Genomic DNA, 27,916 nt, shown 5'->3' with positions numbered 1-27,916 from the left:
CCCAGACTGCCTGAGCTGGTCCTTAGGGGGTGTTTTTCTCCTTGCCTGAATTTGTCTGGGTTTGGAGACTGCAGAATCCAGCAGGATTCCTGCAGCAGGGAGTTCTGCACATCCCCCTTTTCCTCCTCAGAAATTCTGGGTGTATTTTGTAAATCTGAGAGAATTCTCCTCCCCAGCCCCTGCAGGGTTTGTGCATCAGCCCCATCCCACCCCGGCTTTGGAGGGGCCGGGAAAAAAACCCACCTGGCATGGAAAAAAAAAGGAAAAAAAAAAAAAATCCCGGAGCTCCTCCAGCACGTCCTGGCCTGGTGAGGAAGCTATTTTCACCAGCCTCCCACACACGCTGCGATGCTCGAGCAGCAAAGGAGGAACCCCAGCGCTAAGCACAGCTTTAACAGCCCTGCTTTAGCTCACCGGCGATTTCCTTGCAAATGCACTTTTTTTTTAATCCTTTTTTTTTTTTTTTTCTATCTCGCCGGGAACATCTGCCCCAAAAATCCCTGCAGTGCTTGGCATCACTGAGATTTCAAGGTGTTTCTCCCAGACTCAGCCCTCCAGGGTGTCCTGGGATGAGATTCCCACCTCGCTCCAGCTGGGGCAGAAGCTCGGGAATCGCTTCCCGAATTTGCCAACAGCTCCACAGCCACATCCTCTCCCCTCCCAGCCCATCCCGAGGGATGCAGGGTGGGCCCCGCACTGTCCGTCCCCCCGAGGGATGAATTCCCGAGGGAATCATCCTTGGGAACAGCCAATGCAGGAGATGGCTCTGCCCCGCATCTTCCACCCCAGGAGGAGCAAACTGGGACTGACATTGATGCCCTGGGTGTAAATATCAGAGTGATCCCAGCTCCAAAGTCCCCATGGAGGGGAGTGCATGTGGATCTCTCCGTGTTCTTCCCCGTTTTTTGGGTATTTTTAAAAATCAGTTTTTCTAGGATTCGGAAAGGCTCATCTTTAGGGATCTGCTTCTCCTTGGCTGTTTGCAGCTCCTCTCAGAGTGGAGCTGAAGGAACGCGGAGGACAACCCAGAAGGGCTGAAAAAATGCCCGGAGCGAGGGAAAAATAACCTAAAAATACTGTAAAAAATGTATCCTGTAAAATAATCCTTAAAAAAAATCACGAGGAAAGCCGCCTTTCCCCGTGCCTGCCCTCCTTGCTGCCTTCCACGCTGCTTCTCCTGCCTCTCAGCGCTCCAAGGCATCTCCTCAACTTCCAGCCTTTCCCTCCAGATCCTCACCCGCTCCCTCCCATCGCTGCGGGACCCAGCCCGGACCCCCCCGCCCCGCTCTTTGCTCCTCCCTGGGGCTCCGAGGAGGGAGCCGGGGACCGTCTGGGTCCCTGCCCGGCAGAGGCGAGGGGAGGGCGGTAGGAGGGACCGGCGAGGCGGGGAGGGGAGAAGGATGCTCCGGGGGTGGCTCTTTGCTTCCTCGCCCGCCCGGAGCTCGCAGGGGCTCGCCTGGAGGATGTCTCACCCCCTCGGCACAGGTAACTCCGGGAACCCCCCGGGGGATGCTGCAAAAGGGGAGGAAGGGGCCGCAATCCGGCTGGGATTGAAACAAAACTTCGAGGGGGAAATGGGGTTAGAAACAAAACAACAACAACAATTTTTAAAAAAGAGGATGCGGGTTTATGCACGATGCTCGGAGCATCCAGGGGTGATCTTTGCCCTGAAGTTTCCTTGTGGATGGCAGGGGTGGGATGCCGGGGGTGGGAGCGCGGCTCTCGGAGGTGGTGCTGATGCTCAGGCTCCGGGAATGAGCTGGGATGCCTGGGCTGTGCGTGGTACCCTGGGTGTGCTGCATGCCACCGATCCTCTGCCGTGGCTACCGACAGCCCGAGCGTGGCCACTGCGTGCCAGGAGCGGGGATTTGCGGATTTGCGGTCCCGGCTTTGAAGTTTGCGTGTGCCACGGGCAGGGGATGCAGCGGGCGGGGGCTGTGCCCACGCTGGTGCTGTGGCTCGTGTTGTCGCATGCACAGAGGAGGCTCTGCAAGGGATTAAATGTATGGATGCAGAGGAGAAGTGCCACAGCAGCAGGCACAGCTCGGCAGGGAGCACACAGGGATCCACGAGCCGTTCTCTCTGCTGGAACAGCACATGGATGAGCGGGGAGATGTTGCAGGGAGCCCTTGGTGCTGCTTCCCAAGTGGAGAGCGGCTGCCTCCAAGCATCCCCCGGGAAAATGCGTGTCCTTAAGGAGACTTGGGAAGCGGCTTCCTGCCGGGCACGTGAGATGCAGCCGCAGCAAGAGCTCGGAGGGGTGGAGGGGGGTGGTGACGGTGGGCGAGAGGATGAGGGGATATTGGATTTTCTTCGCCCTGTTTTGTGACGAGATGTTCTGGTTTGTCACTGGAGGTGTCACTGCTGGGGGAGCGCTGGTGGCGAGCTCGGAGCATGCTGCTGAGGGCCAGCCCCAGGAGGTTTCTGGAGCAGCACCTTCTGCTGGTGGAGAGCGCAGAGCAGCAGCGGCCGGCTCGGGAAGCGCTCCCGAATCCATTCATGACTGAGGAACCTCCCGCCCCAGCCGAGCCCGAGCTGCCGCCCTCCAACCTCACCAACAACGGCACCGACTGCGGCGAGGAGATCCTGCTCTATGGGGACACCGAGAAGGTCGTCATCGGGGCCGTGCTCTCCATCATCATCCTCACCACCATCGCCGGCAACGGGCTGGTCATCATCTCCGTGTGCATCGTCAAGAAGCTCCGGCAGCCCTCCAACTACCTGGTGGTGTCCCTGGCCGCCGCCGACCTGTCGGTGGCCTTTGCTGTCATGCCCTTTGTCACCATCACGGACCTGGTGGGGGGAGAGTGGCTCTTTGGGAAGGTCTTCTGCAACGTCTTCATCGCCATGGACGTGATGTGCTGCACCGCCTCCATCATGACCCTGTGCATCATCAGCGTGGACAGGTGAGGCAGGGGCGGGTTGGTGCCCTGGGCTCAGGTGGGATCTGGTATTTCGGGTGTTGGGAGCTGCTAGGATGGCGTTCCTGGTTGGGTCAGTGCTCCTGGAGGTGTTTTTTGCAGGAGGTGAGGGTTTTCTGTGGGAGTCCAGTGCTCCCTTTGGAAGAGCTGGGCTTCTCAGGGTGTTTTCTCAAGTTGCTTCCCTAAGTTACCGCCTCAGTCTTCCCCCCTTTGGCAGCTGCTTCTCATTGTTCCTGAGGAACAGCACCTGACCTTCTCCATGGAAGGTGCCTGGGCCATGAAACCATTCAAGAAATCAAAAAAAAAAAAAAACCCCAGATGCACTTTGGAAATCCAGGTTCCAGGGCAGCCAATCCTGTGGGATTCTGTGCTGCTCCCTGGACTCACACCTTAGCTAAGGATATCAGCAGCTCCCCACACCCCATCCCAAGATCCCAAACCCCCCCGGTTTAGCTCAGTGAGCACATTTGCGAGGATTTGCTGGCTTCACCTCCCACACCTGGAGCTGGGAGGGAAAGGCAGAGCCTGCCTGGCAGAGTGGCCAGGCTTGGCCAAGTCAGCACCTTGGTGGCTCTAATTTTAGCAGCTGCGTCAGCGGGGCCATGGCGCTGCCGAGCCGGGGGCCGGGGCTGACGTGCGCTGCCTGCCCGGGGGTCGCTCTGGGCTGGGCTGGGCTGCTCTGGGAGCTGCAGCTCAGGGAAGGGACACATCCCACGTCTGAGATGTGCCCTCACAGCTGTGCCACCTCCCCGGTCACCTCTGCAGGTGTGACAGCGGGTGACAAAGCAGAAAGAACAGAGAGGATCCGGCTGCTGCTTGATATGCCCCCCAGGAAAGCCAGCAGAGAGTCCTGCTCCAAAGCCTTCATCCCCACCAGGCACTGCTCCCCTGGGAGATGCAGATCCACAGCCCTGGGCAGCTCAGAGCTGCTGGTGACAGAAAAAACCCTGCCAGGCCACAGGGAGGTTCAGCTCTTCTGCTGAATTTGCTTTATTTTAATAAATTTCTGGCTGGGGAAAAAAATAGCAGGTGTGCTCAGAGCTGGCAGGAGTCTGACTCTGTGAGGGAAGGGATGGAATGCAGGAATTAAAGAGGAATTAAATGTGTCAGTGCTTCCTCCCGGTGGGTGAGGAGCAGGGAAGTGGCTGCACACAACCCACACCGGCTTTGCTTGAAATGTTCCTTTTCCTTTTCCTTTTCCTTTTCCTTTTCCTTTTCCTTTTCCTTTTCCTTTTCCTTCTCCTTCTCCTTCTTCTTCTCCTTCTTTCTTTTCTCCTTTCTTTTCCTTTTGCCTTGCCTTCCCTTCCCTTTCCCCTTTTTCCCTTTTCCCTTTTTTCCTTTTCTCTTTTTCCCTTTCCCCTTCCACTTCTCCTTGCCCAAGCATGTCAACAACTCTCCCCACCCGATCCCAAGTCCCCAAAACCCCGATACATGCAATCTTTTCCCCTTTCCTTTTTCTTTCCTCCTTCTTCCCTTCCCTATTTTCCCTCTTTCCTTCCCCTCCTTTCCCAACCAACCAATCCCATCCCTTGGAGCAAGACTTTTCCAAACGCACACACAAATAGGAGAGATCTTTCCCCAAAAAATCCTTGCTGTGGGTTCCACTCCTCCACCACATCTCCAGGGAGCAGATCCATATCCAAGGACAACATCCTGAGTTTGGTGTCACTTTGTCCTTCCTGGGAAGGAGGCAGGGAAAAGCTGTGTCCCAAGAGGTTGTCAAAGAGCCTGAATTTTCTGGCCTGGGCTTGTCCCTCATGTGTTGGCACAGGAACTGCACCATGACCAGTTTGCTCCCAGAATTTCATCCTCACCACACCACAGGTCTGATGGGGAAGTTGAGTGGTTGCAGGGCAACTGCCTGGAATATTTCCAGCTGGGAAAGGAGAAAACCAGCAAGGATTGAGCAGAAGGAAGGGACTGGACCATCCCCGCAGCTGTGCCCATCCAGATCTGGGTGGGAGGAAGGACAAGGGCAAGTGGAGGGGGCTTGTAGGGTCAGTCTGTGCTGGGGCTTGAGGAGGGAATGGGAATTATTGGGATGTTCTCTGGTGCATATCAGAGGAGGAGGGGACTCAAGGATGCCCAGGAACGGGCTGGGAGTTGTGTGAACCATCGCAGGGCAGTGTCTCCAGCATCCTGTGCAGCGTCCCTGCTCCACACCCACCCAGCACCCTCAGGCAGTGTGTGGAGGTGGACTGAGGATCCAGGATCATGCCTGGATCTCCACTTCCCCCCTGAGCCTGGGACAGGCAGGATTTTTCATTTGACTCTTGATGGAAACATCTCCAAAATCACAATTCTCAGTTTCTGTGCTGATACAACCAAAACCCAAAAGCACGAGAGCTGAGCTTGCAGAATGCCTGAAAAACCTGCTCCAAAAGAGATTAAATTGTTATTTCAGTGAGGCACAACCCAAACCTTCCCCAGTGATGGGGACCAGCTCCTCCTCCTGCCCTGTGAGGAAGAAGATGAAAAGCCTTGGTATTTCTCAGAAATAGAAATATTTCCTCTGTTCTGTCCTGAATCCAACTTGGTCAGCACTGTCAGGCCTGTCCCTGCCAAGGAGGAGACCCTGCTTTTATTGATGACTGAAGTGTCCTCAATATTTTGCTTAGCTTAGATGGAAAAGCTACTTGCTTTGCCCAGGATGATGAGGACTATTAAAATGTAGGCTGCTGTTATTGATTATTAATGCTGAGGGCTTCCTAAAAGCCTCTCAGTTGAAGCTGGTAGAACTAATCTTGTCTGAAGAGAGATTTGATTGATTTCCTTTGAAATCAGAAAAGAAAAATGCTGGAAACATCTATCTCCCTCTTATATTTTCCTTATGTAAAAGCCTGCCAATGTTGCAGATTTTTTAATGTCACAAACCAAAAACAAACCACCAACAAAAAAAAAATCCCCTCTTTTGGCTGCTCAGCTTTGATAAAACTCTCCATAAAAATGCCAAGAAGCTGACAAAAGGAGCTCCCCAAAGCCCACACATCACTTCTGGCATCCCTGGTGGAGAAAAAAAACTTTCCATCCATTTCCCAGGCAGCTCTGCTGGGGCTCTCCCCTTTCCCTGGCAAGTATTTTCCACCCAAAATCAGATTTTATGCTCCAAATTGGGGTCACCCTCAGTAAAAGGATGCCTCCCCAAAGTCAGTGGGATAAAAACTGCAGAGCATTTTGCTGGATTGCCTTTCCCACGTCCTTCATCCAAATGTTGCGCAGGCTGGGTAGATCCCTGCTCTGTATCTGGGATGGATCCCTGGGATGCTGCACCAGCTCTGACTTAGGGCACTGCAGCAACCTCCAGCTGCCTTCTGTTCCCTCCTCTCCTTCAGCAGGATGGGGCAGGAATGGCATTAATTTGGAAATCAGGGAGTGAGCTCATTTTGGCTCCAGAGGAGGCTTGGAATTGTGGTAAAACAGTAGGGTTGAGGAAACCCTAATTCTGAGCCCTAATTCTGGGCTCATTTGTCCCCATGTGTGAGTTCAGATTCATCTTTTCCCAGTTCACCAGCTGCAGGATGGAGAAAGGGGCACCTCAGGGAGGTTTGGGTTGTTTTGATTATTTAATTCCTGGCACAATGATCCAAAAATTGAAGGGGGCCTACAGGGAAGCCACAGAGGGAAAATGTAAAGGCAGGGCAAGGGCAGAGAAAGATGGGGTACTGGGAAAGAATTGTTCTCTGTGAGGGTGATGAGAGCCTGGCACAGGGTGCCCAGAGAAGCTGTGGCTGCCCCTGGATCCCTGGAAGTGTCCAAGGCCAGGTGGGATAGGGCTTGGAGCAACCTGGGGCAGTGGAAAGTGTCCCTGCCCCTGGAGAGGAACTGGATGGGATTTAAGGTCCCTCCCAACCCAACCCAACCAAACCCAACCCAAACCAAACCAAACCAACCCATTCCATTATCCCCACTGAATGTAGAACAAACACTCTGAACTGGCTCATCTGTGGGGTTTGCTGGTGCAGCCCAGCCTGGGGCACACCTCCCACCCCACAGCCAAAGGATCTGCAGGATCAGGGATGTGGCAGGAATTTATTGCAGCTGGCATGAATGGCTGCCCTGCAAATCCACACTGAGCGCCTGCAAATCCTAGGAACTGCCTTTTGCTACCTGGTTACCCTAAACTTGATTAACAGCACAACACACACACAGAGAAAAGCTAAAAAAATTTCAAAGGGAGAGAATTCCACTCAAATTCCACTGCCTGCCAGCGCCACCGTGCCTCCTGTAAACGCTGCCCTATTTTGAGGGCTCCCTGCTCGTTTCAGAATTATTACAAAGACCTGAAAACGGCCCCGTTTCCCCCAGCAGCAGTGGATGAAATGTGTCAGCTTTGCCTGCTCATTAAACCGCGTCACCGAGCGCTTCCCTCGTAAATTCCTTGAAGTTTCAGCAAATCCCAGGCGGATCAGCTTCCAAAGAAACCTGGTAATAGCGTAAGAGAGGGTGACACACAACACAGCATGGATTTGTTGGTGAAGTTCTTGGCTTGGATATCCAGAGGGGTGATTTTTGGGTGTTAATTTGGGAATTGCAGGAGCAGAACGGGGTTTTCTCCCAGCTTGGCTCCATCAGGAGGGATTGGGGCGCCCAGGGAAGCTGTGGATGCTCCATCCCTGCAATGTCCAAGGCCAGGTGGGATGGGCTTGGGGCCACCTGGGATAGTGGAAGGTGTCCCTGCAGATGGCAGGGCATTGGAAATGGATAATCTTGAAGGTTCCATTCAACCCAAACCATCCTGGAATTCCCCAAACATAGAGAATTTCAGTTGGTTCTTGTCACCAAGGCCAGCTCACTTCACATCCCTAGAAGTATCCAAAAAAAGAATACAGAGGAAAATAAGGACAGAACAACTCAGTGAATGAATTCAAAATAATTTTATCAGGGAGGCAGGGGAGACGAATTTAGTCTCTCAATTGATTTAGCAGTCAGGAGGGGAGGAGAAATTAGATTTTTTTATATTTTATTTCCATCTTCTAATCTTGAGGGATGATCTGGAAAAGCAAAATAATCAGGGAAGAGAAAATCTCCTAACACACTAAGACTGACTGTCAGAGAAAAAATTACACAGCAGAGGTAAAATTCTCCACAGATATTTTCCAAATTTTTGTTCAGCTTTTAGCAAAAAGTCCTCATAGAGCTGCTGCTCTCACTGCCCCTCTGGAGTGACACCTTTCATCCAAGAACAAGTTAAGAGGTGATGTGTTCCTGCCTAAAAATTCCTGGCAGCAGGAGATTGGAATCAAAAAGGCTGTAACAGAACAGAAATCCATATGAGTGGCTCGAGGTTTGTGCAGGATTGATTGGAGCTGAGTAGCAGGCAGATGTTTTCCAGGGGGAATGTTGGCTGACAGCAGCCAACTCCCCCCTTGATTTATTGCTTTACAATTCTAATTTACTCACAGTTGACACAATTTCTTTATCACACAAATGTCTCCAAAAAAAGTCAGGATAGTTCACATTTACACCCCAGGCACCACCAGGAGCTGATGGTGGGTGCAGCCTCCAACTCCTTTCAGGCAAAATTACAAGGTAACTCCTAACCCCAGGCGTCAGGACTGGGGGATCTGCGGGCCACCAGGTGGTTTTGGGATCTCTTACTCCAAACTCCACTCATTTTCCCCTTGAGGGAGAGCTGGATTCCATCACTTTGGCAGCTCCTGGCTGTGCAAGTGAGCAGATGGCTCCAGCTACTCAGGTCATTCCTATTTGAGTTTCCAGAGTTCAACAACTTTCAGGGAGTTGTGCAGAGCCACAACGTCCTCCCTGAGCCTCCTTTGCTCCAGGCTGAGCCCCTTCCCAGCTCCCTCAGCCATTCCTGCTGCTCCAGACCCTTCCCCAGCTCCATTCCCTTCCCTGGACACTCCTCATCCCCTCAATGGCTTTCTTGCCATGAGGGGCCCCAAAACTATCCCCAAACAACATCGTCCACTCTCCAACTTTGCTTGCAGGGCTTATCCAGACACATCTTTAAATCTTCCCCAAAGGCAAGATTATTTCTTGGTCTCCCGGGGCCATCTTAGCTGCAGGTTGTATTTCTTCACCAACAAATAAGAGAAGGCTGCAGTGCTTCCCACTTCCCATTAAACACTGCTAGGAGTTATTCCTTTCATCTGGAATCAGTCCTGTGGCACATCACTCTGAGCATCACCCAGCCCACTCCTGGGTGTCTTCTTGGGAAGGGCAATACTCTGGAGTGAGTTATGTGCCATGGCTGGAAGCTGTTGCATGTTCTCTGTGCAGAATAATGAAATATTTCTGTAGTGGAAAAATAAAATTCTTAAGGCATTTTTTATTCCTGAACATGAGGCTTTTTAAAGTATTTTTATTCCACAGGAGATCATGCAGAGTTCAGACTGCACTAAGCAGTTCAATGACACCTCGTGTTATGGATACCCCATCCCTGGAAATGTCCAAGGCCAGGCTGGTCAGGGCTTAGAGCAACCTGGGATAGTGGAAGGTGTCCCTGCTCATGGCATGGGGTTGGAATGGGATGGCCTTTAAGGTCTTTCCAACCCAAACCATTCTGTGATTCCACACATGAGGTGATTGCAAAAAAGCAAGGAATAAACTGTGGTGTTTAGTTAAGAGATCCCATGCCTGTGGAGATTTTAATTTGGTGAATTCATTTCTTGCCCCCTCTGAGGGCCAAAATTCCCTCACAGCTGATCAGAGAGAGTGAAAACCACCTCAGAGGGAGTGAAAACCACCTCAGAGCACCCACCCCTAACCCCTGACAACTCCTTCTCCTCCCCGCAGGTACCTGGGCATCACGCGGCCTCTGACCTACCCCGTGAGGCAGAACGGGAAGCTGATGGCCAAGATGGTCTTCATCGTGTGGCTCCTGTCGGCCTCCATCACCCTCCCTCCGCTCTTCGGCTGGGCCCAGAACGTGACGGTGGAGCGGGTGTGCCTCATCAGCCAGGACTTTGGCTACACCGTCTACTCCACGGGGGTGGCCTTCTACATCCCCATGGCCGTCATGCTGGTGATGTACAGCCGCATCTACCAGGCGGCCAAGGTGAGCGCCGAGAAGCACCGCTTCATGAACTTCCCCAAGCACTACGAGGACGAGGGCGTCTACTGCCTCGAGGCCTCCGCCCGCGCCCACCACAGCTCCCGCCGCACCAAGGCCGCCGAGGAGTGCGCCACGCTCTCCAAGCTGCTCCGCCAGGACCGCAAGAACATTTCCATCTTCAAGAGGGAGCAGAAAGCCGCCAGGACCCTCGGCATCATCGTGGGGGCCTTCACGTTCTGCTGGCTGCCCTTCTTCCTGATGTCCACAGCGCGGCCGTTCATCTGTGGCATCCGCTGCAGCTGCATGCCCCTGAGGCTGGAGAGGACTCTGCTCTGGCTGGGTTACACCAACTCCCTCATCAACCCCCTCATCTACGCCTTCTTCAACAGGGATTTGAGGACTACCTTCTGGAACCTGCTGCGCTGCAGGTACAGGAACATCAACAGGAGGCTCTCGGCCGCCAGCATGCACGAGGCCCTGAAAGCCACAGAGAGGCACGAGTGCATCCTGTAGTGCCTGACCTCCTGCCTCTCCATGCCCTCGCTTCCCTGGCCTCCCAGGGGCTGGCAGGAACCTTGCAGCCCCTCCAGACATTGCCACTGAGGGTGATGGTCCTTTCCCTCAACCTGGGAACAAGTGGAGGGAACTTTGGGAACAGCCCTTCCTTCTCACTCTGTCCCAGGTGGGAGCAAGAGCTGGGGGGTTCAAGGTCTACCAATGACTGGGCCAGTCACACCACCTTTCTGTGCCTCAGTTTACCCATCTGTTATAAAAGTTTAAAAAAAAAAAAAGGAAAAGAAAATAAACCCTCCCAGCCAACCAACCAAACGGAAAAAAACTCTAAAAACTTGATAAGACTGTGGCTCTCCACCTTCAAAAAGGGCTCTAAGGTCTGTGGAGGGCACACAAAATCCTGTGTAAAGACAACACTGGCTGCACTTCTCTGTGGAATCTGACAGCAGCTCCGTTGTACACCCAAGCCCTCTGTGCCATCCCAGCTTATCCGAGCCCTTTTCCCTGAGGTAATTGCATTTCACACCCTGAGCTCACATCCAGGTTTGCACGTCAGAGCAGAAATACCAATGCCCCCGTTCCCCCCACATTGTAGCACTGCAGCACTTGGAGGAGATGAATTTGGATGGTGAAACACAAACGAACACGGAGTTTCCTTCATGGTTGGATAGGGAAGTTTGATGCCTCCTGCTCATCAGGGCAATGATCAGAGAGCAAAGCCAGATGTGTTTATTGGGTTGTACTGTAATTCATTCCCAGACAAGTGACGTGTGTTCATCATTTGTGGCTAATTGACTCCATAAAAGCACGCTTTGGTTGACAACAGAAAAAAAACATATAATTTCCCTGACAGATTTACGGTATTTCGGTATGATGTCCAGCAAGCTTGAAAAAATACACTGAATGATGTTATCTTTTTCTTAAAAAAAAAAAAAAAAGAAATAAGAAAAAAAAGGTTTGGTTTCCTTATTTTGGTGTAGAATCTTTGGTCCCTCTGACTTCAAAGTGTCTCTTCACTATTTTTTGTGGTGGTGGGAGTTGCTTTCCTGCAGTTGTCTTTCCTCATTATCAGCCTTGCAGTGTCAAATTTGCAGCCACACAAACCTTTGCCTGTTTGATCATAATATCATAAAATCCCAGTGTGGTTTGTGTTGGAAAGAACCTTAAAAATCATCTTAAAAACCATGGGCAGGGACACTTTTCACTATCCCAAGTTGCCCCAAGCCCTGTCCAACCAGGCCTTGGACAATTCCAAGGTAGTTGATGCCTGCTCGAGTCCTAGTTGAACATCTCTGGGGTTTTTTGTCAAAGCCAGACTGCTCAGAAGCTCAGGGAGAATTGTTTGTAGTGCTCTTTTTACTCCAGATTTGCTTTATCTGGCATGAGTGGTGCAGTCCCACCTCTGGCACCACCAGGAACTCTGAGGCCTTCATCCATATCCGAGCTGGGTGTTGGATGTCCTGGCTGACTGCTGGCAGGGCTTGGCTTAGCAATCAGTATTTCTCCTGTGATGTGTTTTTTGTTCTCATTTGGCCTCTTCTCAGCAGCCATTTCTCCCCTGTCTCATTTTAGAGCTGCTTTTCCTCAGGATGCCCAGTGAGATTTCCAGTTTGGATGGGTGGGTGACAGCAGGGGAAGTGGCTCGAGCCCACTGGGAATGTCCTGAGGGACTGTGAGGTTGGACACTGCAATGTCCCCAGATGTTCCCTGAGCTCCTGTCCTCACAGATGGGCTCAGAATCGCACAGAGGAGCAGGGGAGGCTGTCTGCTGTTTCCAGAGGGAGATGTTTTAAGACAGAGCAGAGATTTGAAGGAGAACATAATCAGGAATGATCCTAAAGGACTGAACTGGAGTCCCACACACCATGTCCATAGGGCACACTCTGACTGCCCATCTCAGGGCCTGCTTCACAAAACCAACCTCTTTTTCTCCCAAAAAAAACACCCCAGGCCAGCATCTCCTCTGCCACAACATCTCAGCAGCAGCTGTCACAGCTTCTGTCCTGCCAGGGGGACATGAAGCTCCTGCAGGCTCCACTTTCCTCCCTCAGCTCCTTCCCTGCCCTTCTGACAGAGCTGTCTGCATGAAAACTGACCAGCTGCTAATTCAGGCTGTCTTGGCAGCGTGGAGAGCCCCAAGACAGCTCATTTCACATCCAGCACACAACAGAATCTGGTTGTGCTGCTGCAGTGTATTTATTGCTGTGCCTAAGGTCATTATTTCACTTATTTTCTGTGTTGGGAGTTTTTAAATTGTCTTAAAAATCATAATGCTGTTTAATTCCTCTAAACATCCTTATTCTGATGGCATTTTTGTCACTCCTATTCTGCAACAGAGCTATGAAGCAGTGTTTCACTTTTTAAATGAAATAGCTGGTTTTTCTGGTTTGAGGGTTCTTCTAGAATTTAAAAAGTAAAAGAAAGAATAGGATTCTGGATGATCCAAACCCCAAACTTCTTCTAAGCAAAGAATCGAGCAAAATGGTTTTATTTGTCTCAAAAAAAAAATCAGTGTTTGCCTTGACTTGGAATTGAATGTTTTGTTGCACTCAAGACTTACCTGATAAATGCTTCCACAGCTTAAAATGAAAAATATGAAGGAAAAAATTTAAAAGGAAAGCTTTCTTCCCACAAACAATGTCAGAAGTTTGCATCCAAAAATATTTAAAGACGACAGCTCCACTAAAACATTTTGCTCCAAAAAATAATGAGGTAGGTTGCTTTTCCCAGAAGTGATTGACTCAAGCTTTGAGACATCAGCCTCAACTCTAGCTTTTTAACTCCCCAAGATTAAACTGTGTTTGGGTTAAATAAAATAATGTGCATCCAAAGACACCAGGGCCTTTTCCACACACGAGTGAGCACCAACAATTTAGCTAAGCCAGTCAAGATCCTTGTAGATGAGCCACTAAATCATGCTGAAAATACTCCGTGGGTTTTATTTTTTTTTTAATCAGACAGGAATCAATGCTTTTGGCATCTGCAAAAAAAAACCCACCCCAGCTTAAAAATAAATCTGAGCCATTTTGAAACTGATTTTAGCGCACACACATGTGTGCCTAAGCAAACTATGAAGAGAAATTAGCCCTGAAAGAGTCCATATTTAGGCAAAAATTTGAGCTCAGGGAAAAAATCATCAATTTAGGAGCACGAGAGAAACTTTTGTGGACAATGAGAGATTCCCAGCAGGCCAACAGCAAGACAGTGGAAAAAAATGAGGAGCCTCAGGCAGAAAAAATTGAACTAATTCAGGCATTAAATGAGGTCTCAAGTCAGCTTTTTATTCCACTCCCTGTGCAGGGGAAATACAGGAATGCAGGCAGAGAGATCTGGGGAGAAAAGGCAGTTTTGAGAAACCCTCTGTGGGGGTTTGTAGGGTTTTGGTAATGACTGAGCAAAGCCAGGCAAGAGAGGTAAAGCCCAAGGAGTAAAATACTGGTTTTCTCCCCAAAAAACCCAAATCTCCCCACTTTGAGCCCAGCACTTCATGGATTAACAGGCAGATCTGGAGATATGCAAAGACAGCTCAGCAAACCCATCCTGTTCCTCATCTCCTCAGGAGTGCTGCCACCTTCTCCATCTGCTGGGACAAAGGAGCCTCAACCAGACTGGAAGCTGATCCAACCTGGAGCACAGACCTGGATTCTTACAGAGCCAAATCAACAAAAATATATGGAATCCTTCCCTGTCCCACCAATTAAAGGCTCAGCTGAGCCAGCAGGGCTCTTGCAATGTTTAATAACCTCCAACACCTGCTGTCCTTCCCCTTTATTAATTTTTCCCCATTCTGTTATCCCAAGGTAACGAGTTCCACAGTTTAATTACTTTTTAGGTGAAGTATCTCCCTTCCCTCTTTTACACCACCTTTGAAACCATCTTTAGGCTCTGGCTGAGCTCTGCCTCAAGAAGGAGAAGGAGTGATCAGCCCTGTTCACCCTCTCCAGCCCAGTTATGATCTTGCAGCCCTTTGCCACATTCTTCCTCTTGAAATAAAAATCTGTTCAACCCACAGTTCCTCTTCCAACAATAGGAGACACTTTGGGAAAATTATTAGGACAAGGACAGCCTGGATCACGTGCCTTCCCACCCTTTGAAGGCATCAAACCATATTTAGTTCAGGAAATTCTTTGTTTATCCATGATTTCTGTGCAAGGGTCAGTGGTTTTCCACAGGGAATGCCCAATCTTGAGCTTGGCAAGCAGAAGGCTGATGGTGGCAACTGAGGGGGATTTTGGCCAAATTCAAACCTGAGCTCCCAGAACCTGACCTGCCTCTGAACCTGATTTTGCTTTGAGCATGGCACAGATTCAGAAGCCTCCAGGCTGCCCTTCTAACTTCAGTATTTTAGGATTTGGATGATCTGCCTAATTTCCCACTCCATCTATCATCCAGAAATTTTTGGCAAGATGATTTACAGATCTCTGACCTGCCATGTGAAAAAGCTCCTGCTGTTTTGAGTCTCGTGTAAATAAAACTGAAAGGGAGCCACAAGACACTTTCCACCTGTGTCGTTAGGTAAGAAATGGGCTTTATTCTTTACTTTATTGCCATTTTAATCTGGAAATTTTTCATATTCACTATACAATAGCCTGACTATTCCTTTTCTCTGTCTTGTGCATTGCTCTGAGATGGAGTTTAAGCAAAACCCCAACACCATCAGATGAACAGGCAGGTCAGTGCTTTAAAATCATCATATTAAGGTAAAAAATGGGTATTTCATAGAATCACAGAACAATTTAGGTTGGAAAGACCTTAAAGATCATCCCCTGCTACAGGCAGGGACACCTTCCATTAGAGCAAGTTGTTCCAAGCCTCATCCAACCTGGCCTTGAGCACTTCCAAGAAATTTTTCCAGCCCTTCTCAGTACTGGCATCCAGGGAAGGAAGCAGACAGCTCTGCTCTGGCAATTCACTTTTTTTTTTTTTTAATGACAAAGTCTTCCATGTAGAACACACAATTTCAGAAGATAGCAGGAGTTAAAAGATGATATTATACAAATGCTTTAATGTGTGAGGAGCTGGACCTCCCTGGCAAACAAGTGTGGAACTGGGTGAGCTTTAAGGTCCCTTCCCACCCAAACCATTCTGGGATTCTCCAAGGTGGAGCTGCATCGTGGCTTGGTGTCCCAGGAGGTGGGACAGGAGCTCTCTCTGCAGCCTAAACTCCCACCAGGGCCAGCCTGAGGGAGGATGACACAAATACAGGTGAGCTCCACATCCTGTGGATGCTGGACAAAAACATCACCAGGGTGGGCACAAAAAACCCATCCTGGAGATGGTCTCTGTCACAGGCAGGAGATGTTCCCACCACCACAGCTTCTCTAGAAGCTCCCAGGATTTCTGTGCTAACTCTGCTGTGTTCCAGCATCCCAGTGCTGAATCCACCCCTCCAAGGGGGGCAGACTATTTATTTATTTATTATTTTAATACTTTTTTATTGTTTCACAAGCTCCATGCTATTTGTTCTTAACTCAAATTACATATTTTATTTCTATTGCCACTGTGCAGATTCTGGCGTTTCACTGACAAGGTCTTGAAGCCTTAAAGGGTCTTTTCACCCTTCTCCCAGCAGTTTTTCACCACTAATCCCAGACTATTTCCAGGCTCAGATCCGGGCAGCCAACACACGCCGGGTGTTTTCCTGCTCCTCCCACCAAGCACACGGACCTTGGACAGCAGCAGCAGGACTCTGCTGCTGCACTACTTGGCAAAGAGCTGCTCTAGCAATTAAAAAAAGCAAAATCTTTACAGTGTGTGCTGTGCTTGGGGGTGGCTGGAAACTCCCAGCTCTTGCTCAAGACAATGAAAATTAACTCCCTCTGCATGATGAGAAAAGCTGCCTTTTTTAGAGCCACTTCTCCAGATTCTTTCCCACTCTCAGCCTCACACTTCTGACCTTTTGAGCATGATCAGTGGTCTGTTAACTCAGCAATTAGGGGAAGAGGGAGGCAGAGAGTGGCCAAGTGCCAGACACTTGGTGACAGTGTGTGACAACGCAGACGTGAAGTCATAAATCCTGAGTGCAGCTCCGGAGGGCTCTGCTCAGAGCTGGGATTTTTCTGCTCAGTGCAGACAATCTCAATGTCTCTGTGCACTTCCAGACTGGGAATGCCTCGGTCATTCCACTCCCAGGACAAAGCTTTGTGCAGCAGCTGCTGCTGTGTGCTGGGGTGTCCAGAAGAGCTGCAGCCATCCCTCGGGAATTGGTGCCTGTCTTGGTTTGGAAAGACAGGGGTCTGCTAAGGATGGCAGGAGCCTCCCCTGAAACGGAAAATGTAAACTTCCCCCCCCCCCCCCCAAAAAATTGCTATAAATTTTAAATTAAGGGGCTCTCAGGCAAAAATATGGGAGCATGAAATAACAGTTCTTTACTAGGGAAGAAAATAAAAAGATAAAATGAAGAGTGCAGTACACTAGAACAACACTGACAGAGTCAGAACTCAACCTGACACCCTGTGGGTCAGGGTGTTGGCGGCAGTCCCATTGGAATTGTGGCTGCAGCCCTCCTGCCGTGTCAGGGGTGGTTCTGTTGGAGCAGGGATCCTGTAGAAAGGTGTATTCTTCCTCTGAAGATCCAGTGGAAGAAGAGGCAGCTGCTGTTCCTCTGGGAATCCAGTGGAGAAGCTGTGCTGGTGTTCCAGAATCTCCAGATTGTATCCAGGTAGGAATGCTTGGCTCTTCCCTCTGGGCTCACATCTCCCAGTGGGATGCTGTAGTTCTTATCAGCCATGCAGTGATATTCAATAGCTGTTATCAGCAGATGTGCCCCTCCTCAGAGGGAAGACTGGGTGTGGAAGAGATAAGGAAAACTGCCCAATGAACAGAAGACAACTGCCATGCAGATGGCAAACAGAATACAATTTGCTTGACAATCCAGAACAGTGTCACAAAAAAAGAGGATACGAGACTGTCAGAGAATGTCCCAAGGTGAAAATGGCGAGTGGTTGAGGCCTCTTGGTTGGTTTAGCCTGGAGAAGAGGAGACTGAGGGGTCTGGAGCTCCTCCTGAGTAGGGACAGCTCTGATCTCTGCTCTCTGTGACCATGACAGAACCCCAGGAAACATCTGGAGCTGTCCCAGGACAGGTTTAGGTTGGATTTCAGGGAAAGGTTCCTCATCCAGAGGGTGCCCCCAGGCTCCCCAGGGAATGGGCACAGCCCCAAATCTGCCAGAGCTCCAGGAGAGTTTGGACACCACTCCCAGGGGTGCCCAGTGTGGGATTGTTGGGGCTCTGTGCAGGGACAGGAGCTGGATCAATGATCCTGATGGGTTTCTTCCAGCTCAGGATATTATGTGGTTCTGTGGTAAATTAGAAGCAATTAGAGGTGAAGAGTGTGAAACCTGTGGTTTCCACCAGTCTTTTAACTTCACATTTCCATGCTCCTTCCCATCCCCAGGCCGTGTGCAGGTCTCCTAAATGAGATTAAAACCCTCAGGTAGGGGTGGCGTGGGAGAGTGTTCAACCTGTTAATTTAAGAATTAACATTCCAGGATCTTTTATGGAGAGCTTTGGGAGGGTTTTTTTCATCTCTCCTTAAAGGCTGAAGGGGAAATATTCCTGATAACAAGCAGTGCTTTTTTTCCAAGCATCACATTTCTACAGCATTGTCAAGCAAAGTCTGGGCTACATATGGAAATGGAGGCAGCTCAAAGGAAATCATTCTGGTTGACTCTCCTTGGAGACATTAATCAGAGTTTGGTGCTGTCACTCCTCAAGAGCCATTTCTCTGCTGCATCTTCAAGAGACATCAAAATGCCAACAGCCTCGAGCAAGAACAGATCCTGCGTGGAAGCAGAGGGATGTTTCTCAAAAATCTTCTTTCTGAGGGCTTGTTTTGAAGGCTCAGCACCCTGGGGAGCACCCAGGTTCACCCAGCCCTGCCTCTTGATCTGGGCATGGCCTTGCTGGAAAACAGTCCATGGGGAAACACCTCAAAGAGCTCTTGGGGTGAGATTTGGAGCTGTCTTGGCTCTCAGAGCCAGCTCAGGACACAATGTCCTCCTGGTGTGGTGGAAAAGTGGTGGGAGAAAGGTGAAAAGACCCTTTGGGACTTCAATACCTCGTCAGCAGCAAGCCAGGGCTGTAAAACTGCATGGTGACAATAGAAATAAAATATGTAATTTAATAATAAAAAAGCATTTTTCTCTTGGTCTCTTTATATGAAAATTGTTCCTAATCAGAATATTTTCTTAATCTTTTCTGTTTCCCAATCAGAAAATCTCTGACGCCATCAGATTTTAGCCCCAAACCCCTTTAACAGTTATTTCCCACTAGTTCACAATGCAAGGTTGTTTTCTAACAGGCAAACACCCCACAACACATTTCTGAGAAAGGATCTAGGGCTGTGTCTGTGGTTAGAAAAATGATGGCAGGAGTAATGGAGATGTAACAGAGAAAGCAAAAATATCCCTGTGAGAAAAAGCTGCCAGAACCAAAGATCAGGGGAAGAAAAATCCAGCAATTCCAGGTCATTTTTTGAAATCACAGTGATGTAGAGCCTTTCCACCTCTGGTTTTTTGGGGTTTTTTTTCCTTTTGTTAATACAGTAAAAATCTTTTTTAGTACAGATCCTTCTTATCAAAATCACTGATATATTTTTTAAAAGAAGCTTTAAGGAAAATACATCAACAAAGATAAGCTACTGGTAACACTGAAAACTAGAAAAGAATAAAGCAGTTCAACCATCAGCAAGCCAATACATCAACACCATCCCATTTTTAGGTTTAAATTCTATTATCCAGTGTTCTAAATCCTCAAAAAGAGCTGAAATTGGAGCAGAAACTCCAACAATATTTTGCAATGAGTGAAAAGGTCAGACCTAGAGATGAGCAGTCTTGGGCACGGCCACTGCTGGCTGTGTGGACGTGGTTGCTACCCAGAACAGGGAATATTTATATATTTGGGAATAAATATTCCCAAAGCAGGGGATATTTCAGGCATGTTAGACCTGGGGAAATATTCTCCTGGCAGCCTCCCGTGCAAGAATTGGCATTAATTGGTGAAAATTAACTTTTCTCCTGCCACAACTCACATGGAGATCAGCCCAAGCTCTTCTGCTCCTGGATTGAGGAATTTGGGAATGGGGTTCAGAACATCCCAATGGGCTTTGGCAGCACAGCAACAGGGATCTGGGGAGTGAAAAGGAGCTGAAAGGCCTGATCTGATGTCCTGGGAAGTGGCCACACTCCCTTTTCTCTCCTGGGTCACATCTCAGCACGACAGAGCCATTTCCTCCCTCAGCTCAATGCCAGGAGAGATTCAGGATCTAAACTCTGCAAGGGATGGTGTCTAGACATAAAAGGCCAGATGTTTCCTTGAATTTCTTTCAGAGAACACCTGAAAAGGATTTGGACCTGACTGGGTAGAAAAATGAGCTTCTTTTGCCTTTCACAACCCCTGCCAGTGATGCATTCCCAAATGCTGGCAGTGTTTGGACACAAAGCTTATCTGGCCTCACTTATCTCATTTCCAGAGTCACCAAAACACTTCTTCAGGATTCACAATTCTCCATGGACCACAGGAGATGTTTAATTTTATGTTTAAATGTTCCACAGGTAGAAATGTTTAATTTTAGGTTTCTGCTGATGCTGAGGGTAATGGCACAATGCTCCCATTGCAGTTGCTGGGGAGAAATAAAATTGGGAAATTCTTTCCTTGGCCAAACAGAGATGTCTGGTAGGGATGAGATTAATTTCACTCTAAAAAGGCTATTTCTTTCCAGGCACAATAAAGAGAGGCCTGAGGTATTTTGCAGTGCTGAAGGCACCTGAATTTGATCTGAATCCTTCCCTGTGTAAAACCCTGCCACTGCTGGAGCTGGAAGTGTGGTTTGGAAAGCTGAATCCAAACATTTGGCATGATTTGCAAATGCCCCACATTCACACAGACCCCAGCAATCCTTATCACTGTGTGATTTCTGGGCTTTGACCCAGAAATCACACAGTGATAAGGATTGCTGGGGTCTGTGTGAATGACACCATTAAAATCAGACCCCAAAATGGGTTGGAAACCTTTCAATTCCTGGCACAGAAAAGCAGGGGGAAATAGTGATCAGGAGGAGGCTCTGAGGGTGTTGTGGAGACAGGTTGAGAGACTTCAGCCTGGAGAAGGAAGGTTCCAGGGAGGGGTCAGGGCCCCTTGCAGGGCCTAAAGGGGATCCAGGAGAGCTGGAGAGGGACTGGGGACAAGGGATGGAGGGACAGGACACAGGGAATGGCTCCCACTGCCAGAGGGCAGGGATGGATGGGATATTGGGAAGGAATTGTTCCTTGTGAGGCTGAGGAGGGGCTGGGATGGAATTTCCAGAGAAGCTGTGGCTGCCCCTGGATCCCTGGAAGTGCCCAAGACCAGGTTGGACAGGGCTTGGAGCAACCTGGGACAGTGGAAGGTGTCCCTGAACAGGGCAGGATGTGGGACTGGATGGGATTTAAGGTCCTTTCCAACCCATTCCATCATTCTGAGGTCTCAAGCCATGACTTTTCTCACTTTTACCCCAATTCCCTCTCTGGGCAGGGTTAAATGGGATATCGGGAATTAGGAATTGTTCCCTGTGAGGGTGCTTAGCCTTGGCACAGGGTGCCCAGAGCAGCTGTGGCTGCCCCTGGATCCCTGCAAGTGTCCAAGGCCAGGTTGGACAGAGCTTGGAGCACCCTGGGCTGGTGGAAAATGTCTCTGCCCATGGCAAGGGGGTAGAATGAGATGGGATTTAAGGTCCCTTCCACCCAAACCAGTCTGAGCTGCTGTGATTCCATGGGTCCTCAATTTGAGGGAAAAACTTTGAGTTTTTCAGTGTCTGCTGGAAGCTCTCCAAGGGTCATAAAGCCAATGAAGGAGATCCCAGTGTCTATCCTGCCCCAGCTGGGTCTCCTGGGGATGTGTCAGGAGATGTCCTTGGCCCAGCACTTGGTTTTCCACTCCTCTGCCCCCTCCACACCTTGGGCCAAAGTGAATTTAGAGCAGTCTCGTGGTTTTAATTTGAGTGTGACAAGAGCACAAATGCTCATCTGGACATGGAAAAGTCCCCATAGGGGCTGGGGGAGCCTTCCTGCAACTGACCCAAAAGAAATATTTCCTCAGCTTTTCAAGCTCATTACTGCCAAATTTAGCCTGCTCAGCCTCACTAATGTGACAAATCAGGGCCAAGGCTGACCTGGGAGGGTCCGAGCAGCCTCAAACGAGGCCATCAGGAGAAATCTTTGTTTTAATTCAGGGATTAAAATAAAATACACATATGCCACCAGGACTAAGTCAGTGACACTTCAAAACTATCACAGCTTTTGGAAAGCTAAGAAGACATTATTTGGGATTTAACCAAAAAACATCTCTCTGACTAACACGATGCCACCAGCTGATGGGAAGTTCAGTTCTCTCCTCACCCCCCAATGTCCTATAAAAATAAGTGATGCAGGAAAAAAAAAGAAAGAAAAAAAAAAAGAAGAGAGCAGAGTGAGAAATCTCTTGGCTGTCAAAACATCCATCAGTGAAATGAAACACAATGTGGACACCTCACACTTAGCACTTTTGTTCTTTACTGCCAGAACCAAGGCAGAAATGTTCCAGTTTAGGATCTGGACAATAAATCAAACAGCCAGCCTTGGAAAACTTCTTCTGAGCACTGAGAAAAGTTACCGTGATACCTACAGAGATGAGACCCACTTAATCCCTCCAAAGCTTTTATTAAGGCTTTTCTTTGCACTTGTGCTATTTTTTCCCACCTCACAATATCTCACAGCAGGTGGGAAGGGGAAAAAATAGTCTGCAGCCTGGTAATTAACTAGGTTTGGTTTTAAGGCTGCAAATTACAGAGAGATGTGACTGGCTCAGGTATTTCTAATGCTCCAATCACTGTCACACCTGGGTGCTCTTCCCTGGCTGATGTGCTCAGTCCCTCCTTGTGCAGTGATGAGTCTCTGGTGTAGCGATGACCCTGAGTGTTGGGAAGGATGAAAGTTTGACAAGTCTCACAGATGCTGAGCAAAAAGATTATTCAATGTCGAATCTGAAGAAGGAATAGAAATAAAAGTACATTTTAATATAGAAGAAAATAATTGCTGAGCCAGTCTCACTGGATAACCAAGGAGGCAAAGGGCGTGTTAGTTAGAAGGGGTTTTTATGGCTTAGAGCAAAGGATGAACCCACCCCAAACAAGGTGTTTTTGCCAAGCAGAAAGAGAGCACAGGCAAACAAGGCAGCAAATGTTGCAAGTAGAAATTTCAGAATTTTCCATTGCAAGAGTACTGAAAAACACCTTCTTGCTTAAACTGTAATGTACTGACTTTTAGTGATTGGAGAACAGTAACATGAATATGGTAATTACAGTAGTTATGATAGGCTAGAGATAAAAGTTAAGGTAGAGATTGGTTCTACTGTATGAAGATGCTCAGCAAAGAAAAGTATAGAATGCATTGTAACCAAAAGAAAAGTATATAATATATTGTGACCAAAAGAAAAGTATATAATGCATTTATAACCTAAACTCAGGGTCTGCAGGCCTGCCTGCAGCTGGAGCTGACAGCTGTAGGCACAGCTCTGTCACCCATGACCCTGGACTGCTGTGACATCTTGGATGTAATAAACTGCATTTTGGAGAGCTGCCTGGAGTCCCACATCTCTCACTTAGGCTCTTACACCCAAGGTATTAGAAAGTCTATTTTTCCCATCCCTGTGCTCGAAGAAGTTGAGATTCATCAGTTCTGCTTTTCAAGGTTGTTTATTTTCTCTTATCTAACACATTGTCTTTCTGACCTGCTGAGATCTGTCCAGCAGGTCAGGTTGAGGCACACTGACCACCCTCAGGGTGGTGTTATCTTTTTATACTAAAAATTTTGTGTACTTTATTTACAATAATTTTCCAATACCTACCCCCTAAGTTAGTCAGTTTGTCTCTACTCTAAACCAATCCAAAAGTGTCACCATCACAGCAGAAGATGGAGCCAAGAAGAAGGAGGACAGGACACACCCAGACTCCTCCATCTTGCCTCTTGAACCCCCATTCTAAAACACCCAAAATTCTACTTTTTCACCCTGTGACAAATTGACTATCATTCTACTCAAACCCTTGTAAGTTGTAAATCTTCACACAAAGTTGGTAATTGTTTTTCCATGGGCTAAAATCAAAGGCACAGGTGGTTTTGTCTCCATGCCAAGGTCTCTGAGCCCCCTGCCAAGGTCTGCAGTCCTCCAGGGCAGTCAGAGAAATGTCCTAGGTTCTGACCGTAAAATGCCATCATCTTCATTCCAGAGGAAGGAAAAGGAGGGGGAGGACTGGAGGGACCTCCTGGGCACCCCACAGACACCTTGTTACACAACACCTGTCTGGGCATCCCAAGAACAAGCTCCCTCTTTGTTTTTCCCCTTTTTTCCCCCTTCCATGAGTTTTCAGCCCCCTCTCCATCCCAGCCTGGTGAAGGTCTGGGCAGATTCCAGCTTGGCAGCAAGACCTTTCCATGAGGTGGCTTTTTTGTTTTTTAGCACTGATTTCCTTCACTCCCTGCGCAGGATATTTATAGAGAGCAATCAAATGATGTCTTAGATTTCACTGTCAAGGCAGAATGAGGCAAAAATCTTTTTTTTTCTCCTCTTACAAGAAAAACTCTTTGTTCCTCTGCCCTTCAGCTGCTCCAGTTTGGATCCATTGGGTGGCCAGGAAAGCATGGACACAAGGGAATGTGCTCTTCCTGGGAGCTCAGAGGGAGTTGTTACAAGGATATGTAGGGATGGAATTGTGGGAAATGGCTTTAAAGTGCCAGAGGGCAGAGTTGGATGGGATTTTGGGAAGGAATTGTTCCCTGTGAGGGTGGTGAGGCCCTGGCACAGGGTGCCCAGAGAAGCTGTGGCTGCCCCTGGATCCCTTGAGATGCCCAAGGCCTGGCTGGACAGGGCAAACCTGGGCTAGTGGAAGGTGTCTCCCTGCTCCAGGGGTGGAACTGGATGATTTTTGAGGTCACTTTAAACCCAAACCATCCTGTGAGATACATTAATGTGGGCAACTGGTGTCCATAGCACCGGGACAAACTGGAAAGGGGGGTGGCTGGGACTGGTGCACCCACAGGCCCTGCTCCTCCAAAAGGTGTCAAAGCAAATTCCTTGACAAAAAACAAAACAAAAAAAATGTCCTCAACCTCCTTGGGCTCAAGAATTCCAAGTTCGAGACAAGCTACCTAAATTTACTGTGTATTTAGTCCTAGATCCTACTGCTGTAGGTGCTGCTTCACCAGCTGGGCTGTGCCCACTTCCAGGACAGGGGAGATCCCAAAAGGAAAACTTCCCAGGGTCCACAACAGGTCCCAAAAAATCTCCCTTCCTTCCTGCACAGAGCGCAGCTGCAGACTCCAAGAAATTCAGGAAATGAGGGTTTTTTAAGGAGGGTTTTAGTTCAGAGAGAGGCCCTAAGCCACAAGAAGGGATTTCACCAGGGAGCAAAACTTGTGTGCCCCACTGCAGCCAGAGAAGGGTCTGGAGCTGCTCTGCAGCCTGAGCTTCACCCAAAAATCACCCAAAGTCTCTTTTATCTCCTTTTTTGATTTTTGGTGACTAAGGAAGAAAAGATCATGTCCAACACCAAAACTTCCAGTCAGCTCCCAGTAAATCCCCTCTGGAGATGTTTCTCCTCCATTACCATCAGGTGTGTGACCTGTTCTGTGTGACCAGGCCCAAATGACAATCATCATTTGTTAAATATCACCAATTCCAGGAATTCAACCCAGAGAGGGAAAAAAATGCTTTAAAAGCCAATAAAATAAACACATGTTGCATGAAGTGACAGGCAGAATAATCTAATTGCTGAGTTTTAAAAACAAAAGGAAAATCTGTCTGAATCTTGCTGAAAAGCAAGAGATGTCTCACAACTCTGCTATTTTCTGGTTTAAATGTTTCTTTGATGAGTTCTCTTGTTTGTTTGCTGTGTAGCCCACTCGAGTTTGCTGTGAAAATTCATCTCCAGCTCAAATTGCATCTGTGTTTCCACTTGAGCAGAAACAGAAGTCACCTTGGAAGGAGCACAGCAGAAAATAATCTATATATTAAAAAAAAACAACCACTGGCAAATGTCTGTTTTCTCTAAGACCAACTTCAAGCCACTGTGTTCTCTCACTAGGCCAAAAAAATTTGTTCTTTTCTTGGGATTAAAGCAGTTCTCCCAAATGAGGCTGGCTGTGATTGACGCTTTAATTGACTGGCACAATTTCATGCTTTAATGACTCTGGGCTCCTCAGTTTAGCCATGAATAAATTTAACTGTTAAGTCCTTGCCTATAAATCCTCCTGTCTGGAAGTTCCTATTCTCTTTTTAAAATGGAAACTTGGATTAAAGAGGCTCACCCACATGTCAGGAGCTGGCTGCTGTGATCTGCACATCCCCTGCTCACCAGTTCCCCCAGTTGCTTCCTGGACCACCACAAGTGGCTGGAAAAGGACTCCAGGTGGGATTTCTTTAGGAAAAAACCCTCACGAATTTTGGTAGCTGTCTTGGTTTGGAAAGCCAGGGAGTCTGCTAAGGAAGGCAGGAGGTTCCCCTGAAATGGAGAATGTAAACTCCCCCACCCCTCCGAATTGCTATAAATTTTAAATTAAGGGGCTCTCAGGCAAAAAATATGGGAGCAGGAATAACAGTTCTTTAATAGGGAAGAAAAAAAATTAAAAGGATAAAATAAACAATGCAGTACACTAAAACAACACTGACAGAGTCAGAACCCAACCTGACACCCTGTGGGTCAGGGTGTTGGTAGCAGTCCCATTGGAATTGTGGCTGCAGCCCTCCTGCAGTGTCAGGGGTGGTTCTGTTGGAGCAGGGATCCTGTAGAGAAGGATGTATTCTTCCTCTGAAGATCCAGTGGAAGGAGAGACAGCTGCTGTTGCTCTGGGCAATCCCGTTGAGAAAGCCGTGCTGGTGTCTCAAAAACCTCTGGATTATATCTGGGTAGGAATGCTTGGCTCCTCCTCCTGGGCTCACATCTCCCAATGGGATGCTGTAGTTCTTATCAGCCATGCAGTGACATTCAATAGCTGTTATCAGCAATGTCCCCTCCCGAGGGAGGTGTGAATGTGGTCACTCAAAGAGAGAGATAAGGCAAACTGCCCACTTGACAAAGATAACCTGCTATACAGATGGTAATGGAAAACATCTTGCATTGCAATCTTCAGCAGTAGCTCAGTATCACACTGGTAGCTCGTCAGTAATTAATGGGATCATCAACTTGTCCTGAAATTGATGATCAATAGAGTAGGAAAACATCTCCTTTCTGGGAAGCACCTTCTGTCCCAGAGGTGATTAATTGTAATTCAGCAAAATCTTTTGTGTGATAATTAAGGGGAGAATTTTGGACTGATTTAGCTCCTCCTGTCCTGTGTTTCCTGTAGGTTTTAACCCTCTGGGTCTGCTCTGTCCCCTTTTTCGCTGGTTTATAGGATCTACAAGCAAAGCATGGTGAAATGCAGCTCCCAGGCAGGCTCCACGTTTCAGGCTGTATTTTTAACTTTTCAATCATTTTGCCTTTTTTTTTTTTTCCTCTATGTGTCTAAATCTCCTGATTTAGCAATCACAGCTGGTTCCTGGTCTGAACACTTTTTTTCTAGAAGTGTCCTCCTCATCCTCCTTCAGCACCTTAAGTCAGGGATATTCAGATTCATAACAGGTTGCAGAGAAAAAAAAGCTGCAGCTGAAAATTGAAGCATTCAGTGAAAATTCTGTGAATCCATCACTCCTCAGTGGCTTCTGCTTTCCCATCCCTGTGTCACTACATGGAACAGGATCACTCAGGCACATTTTAGTCTGGCAAAGCTCATCTTTTCCAAATATATCTTTGATTATGTCAGAAGCATCCCCAGTTCAAGGATTTCCCCACCAGCTCCTTCATGCTGCCCCTTTTTCCCCAGGGAAATGCTGGAATGACTGAAAATTCCACGAGTTCATGCCCATGGCAAGGAAAAGGGCCTGAAGATGCTCATGGAGGTTTCTGGATGTCAGTGACTGATGCAGTGGATTATTGGTTTCTCCTGGATGAGCTGGAGGAAAAAAACAATCAAAATAAAACCCAAGAAAACCAAAATAAAAACAAAAAACCAACAACTAAACCCCAAACCAACAAACAAAAGAACCTCATCAAAAGAACAAAAACCCACCAAAACAAAAACAACAAAACAAAAACAACAACAAAACCAACAACAAAAACAAAACCAAACAAACCCCAAACCACAAAAACAAATAAAAACCAATCCAAACAAACGAAAACCACAAAAAACCCCAAAAACTAAAAAAAAACCCCTAAAAACAACAACAACAACAAAAAAAAAAAAACAAAAAAAACCCCCAAAAAACTCTGATAACAAACCAAAAAAAAAACAACCAAAACCCCAACCCAAACCGACAAACAAACAAACAAAAAAAAACATGGGCCACTGCTGCAGCTTTGAACTGGGACTTTGGAGTTTTCCCTTGCAGGGAATGGTCTCAGATGTCCCCAACAGCTACA

The 27,916-nt window shown here is 48.1% G+C and overlaps 1 protein-coding gene across 1 annotated transcript; it reads left to right on the top strand.

The window, feature by feature from the left end:
* The first annotated feature begins 1,380 nt into the window (after window positions 1–1,380).
* Window positions 1,381–11,377, top strand: LOC128948553 (5-hydroxytryptamine receptor 7-like). The gene is made up of 3 exons (XM_054293314.1): window positions 1,381–1,485; window positions 2,356–2,906; window positions 9,678–11,377. Exons 2-3 carry the CDS (start codon window positions 2,395–2,397, stop codon window positions 10,447–10,449), a joined length of 1,284 nt encoding a protein of 427 aa, XP_054149289.1. The 5' UTR covers window positions 1,381–1,485; window positions 2,356–2,394; the 3' UTR covers window positions 10,450–11,377.
* The last annotated feature ends 16,539 nt before the right edge of the window (window positions 11,378–27,916 follow it).

Source organism: Melozone crissalis, unplaced genomic scaffold (assembly GCF_028551555.1).
Source record: "Melozone crissalis strain CALT ecotype California unplaced genomic scaffold, PUWL_Pcris_2 ptg000132l_1, whole genome shotgun sequence".
Lineage (NCBI taxonomy): Eukaryota > Metazoa > Chordata > Aves > Passeriformes > Passerellidae > Melozone > Melozone crissalis.
This window is presented reverse-complemented; position numbering and strand designations above follow the sequence as displayed.

Coding starts and splice junctions, on each gene's coding strand:
- LOC128948553 (XM_054293314.1), top strand. CDS start 2,395: ATGCTGCTGAGGGCCAGCCCCAGGAGGTTTCTGGAGCAGCACCTTCTG. Junction 2,907..9,677: donor TGCATCATCAGCGTGGACAG/GTGAGGCAGGGG, acceptor TCCTCCCCGCAG/GTACCTGGGCATCACGCGGC.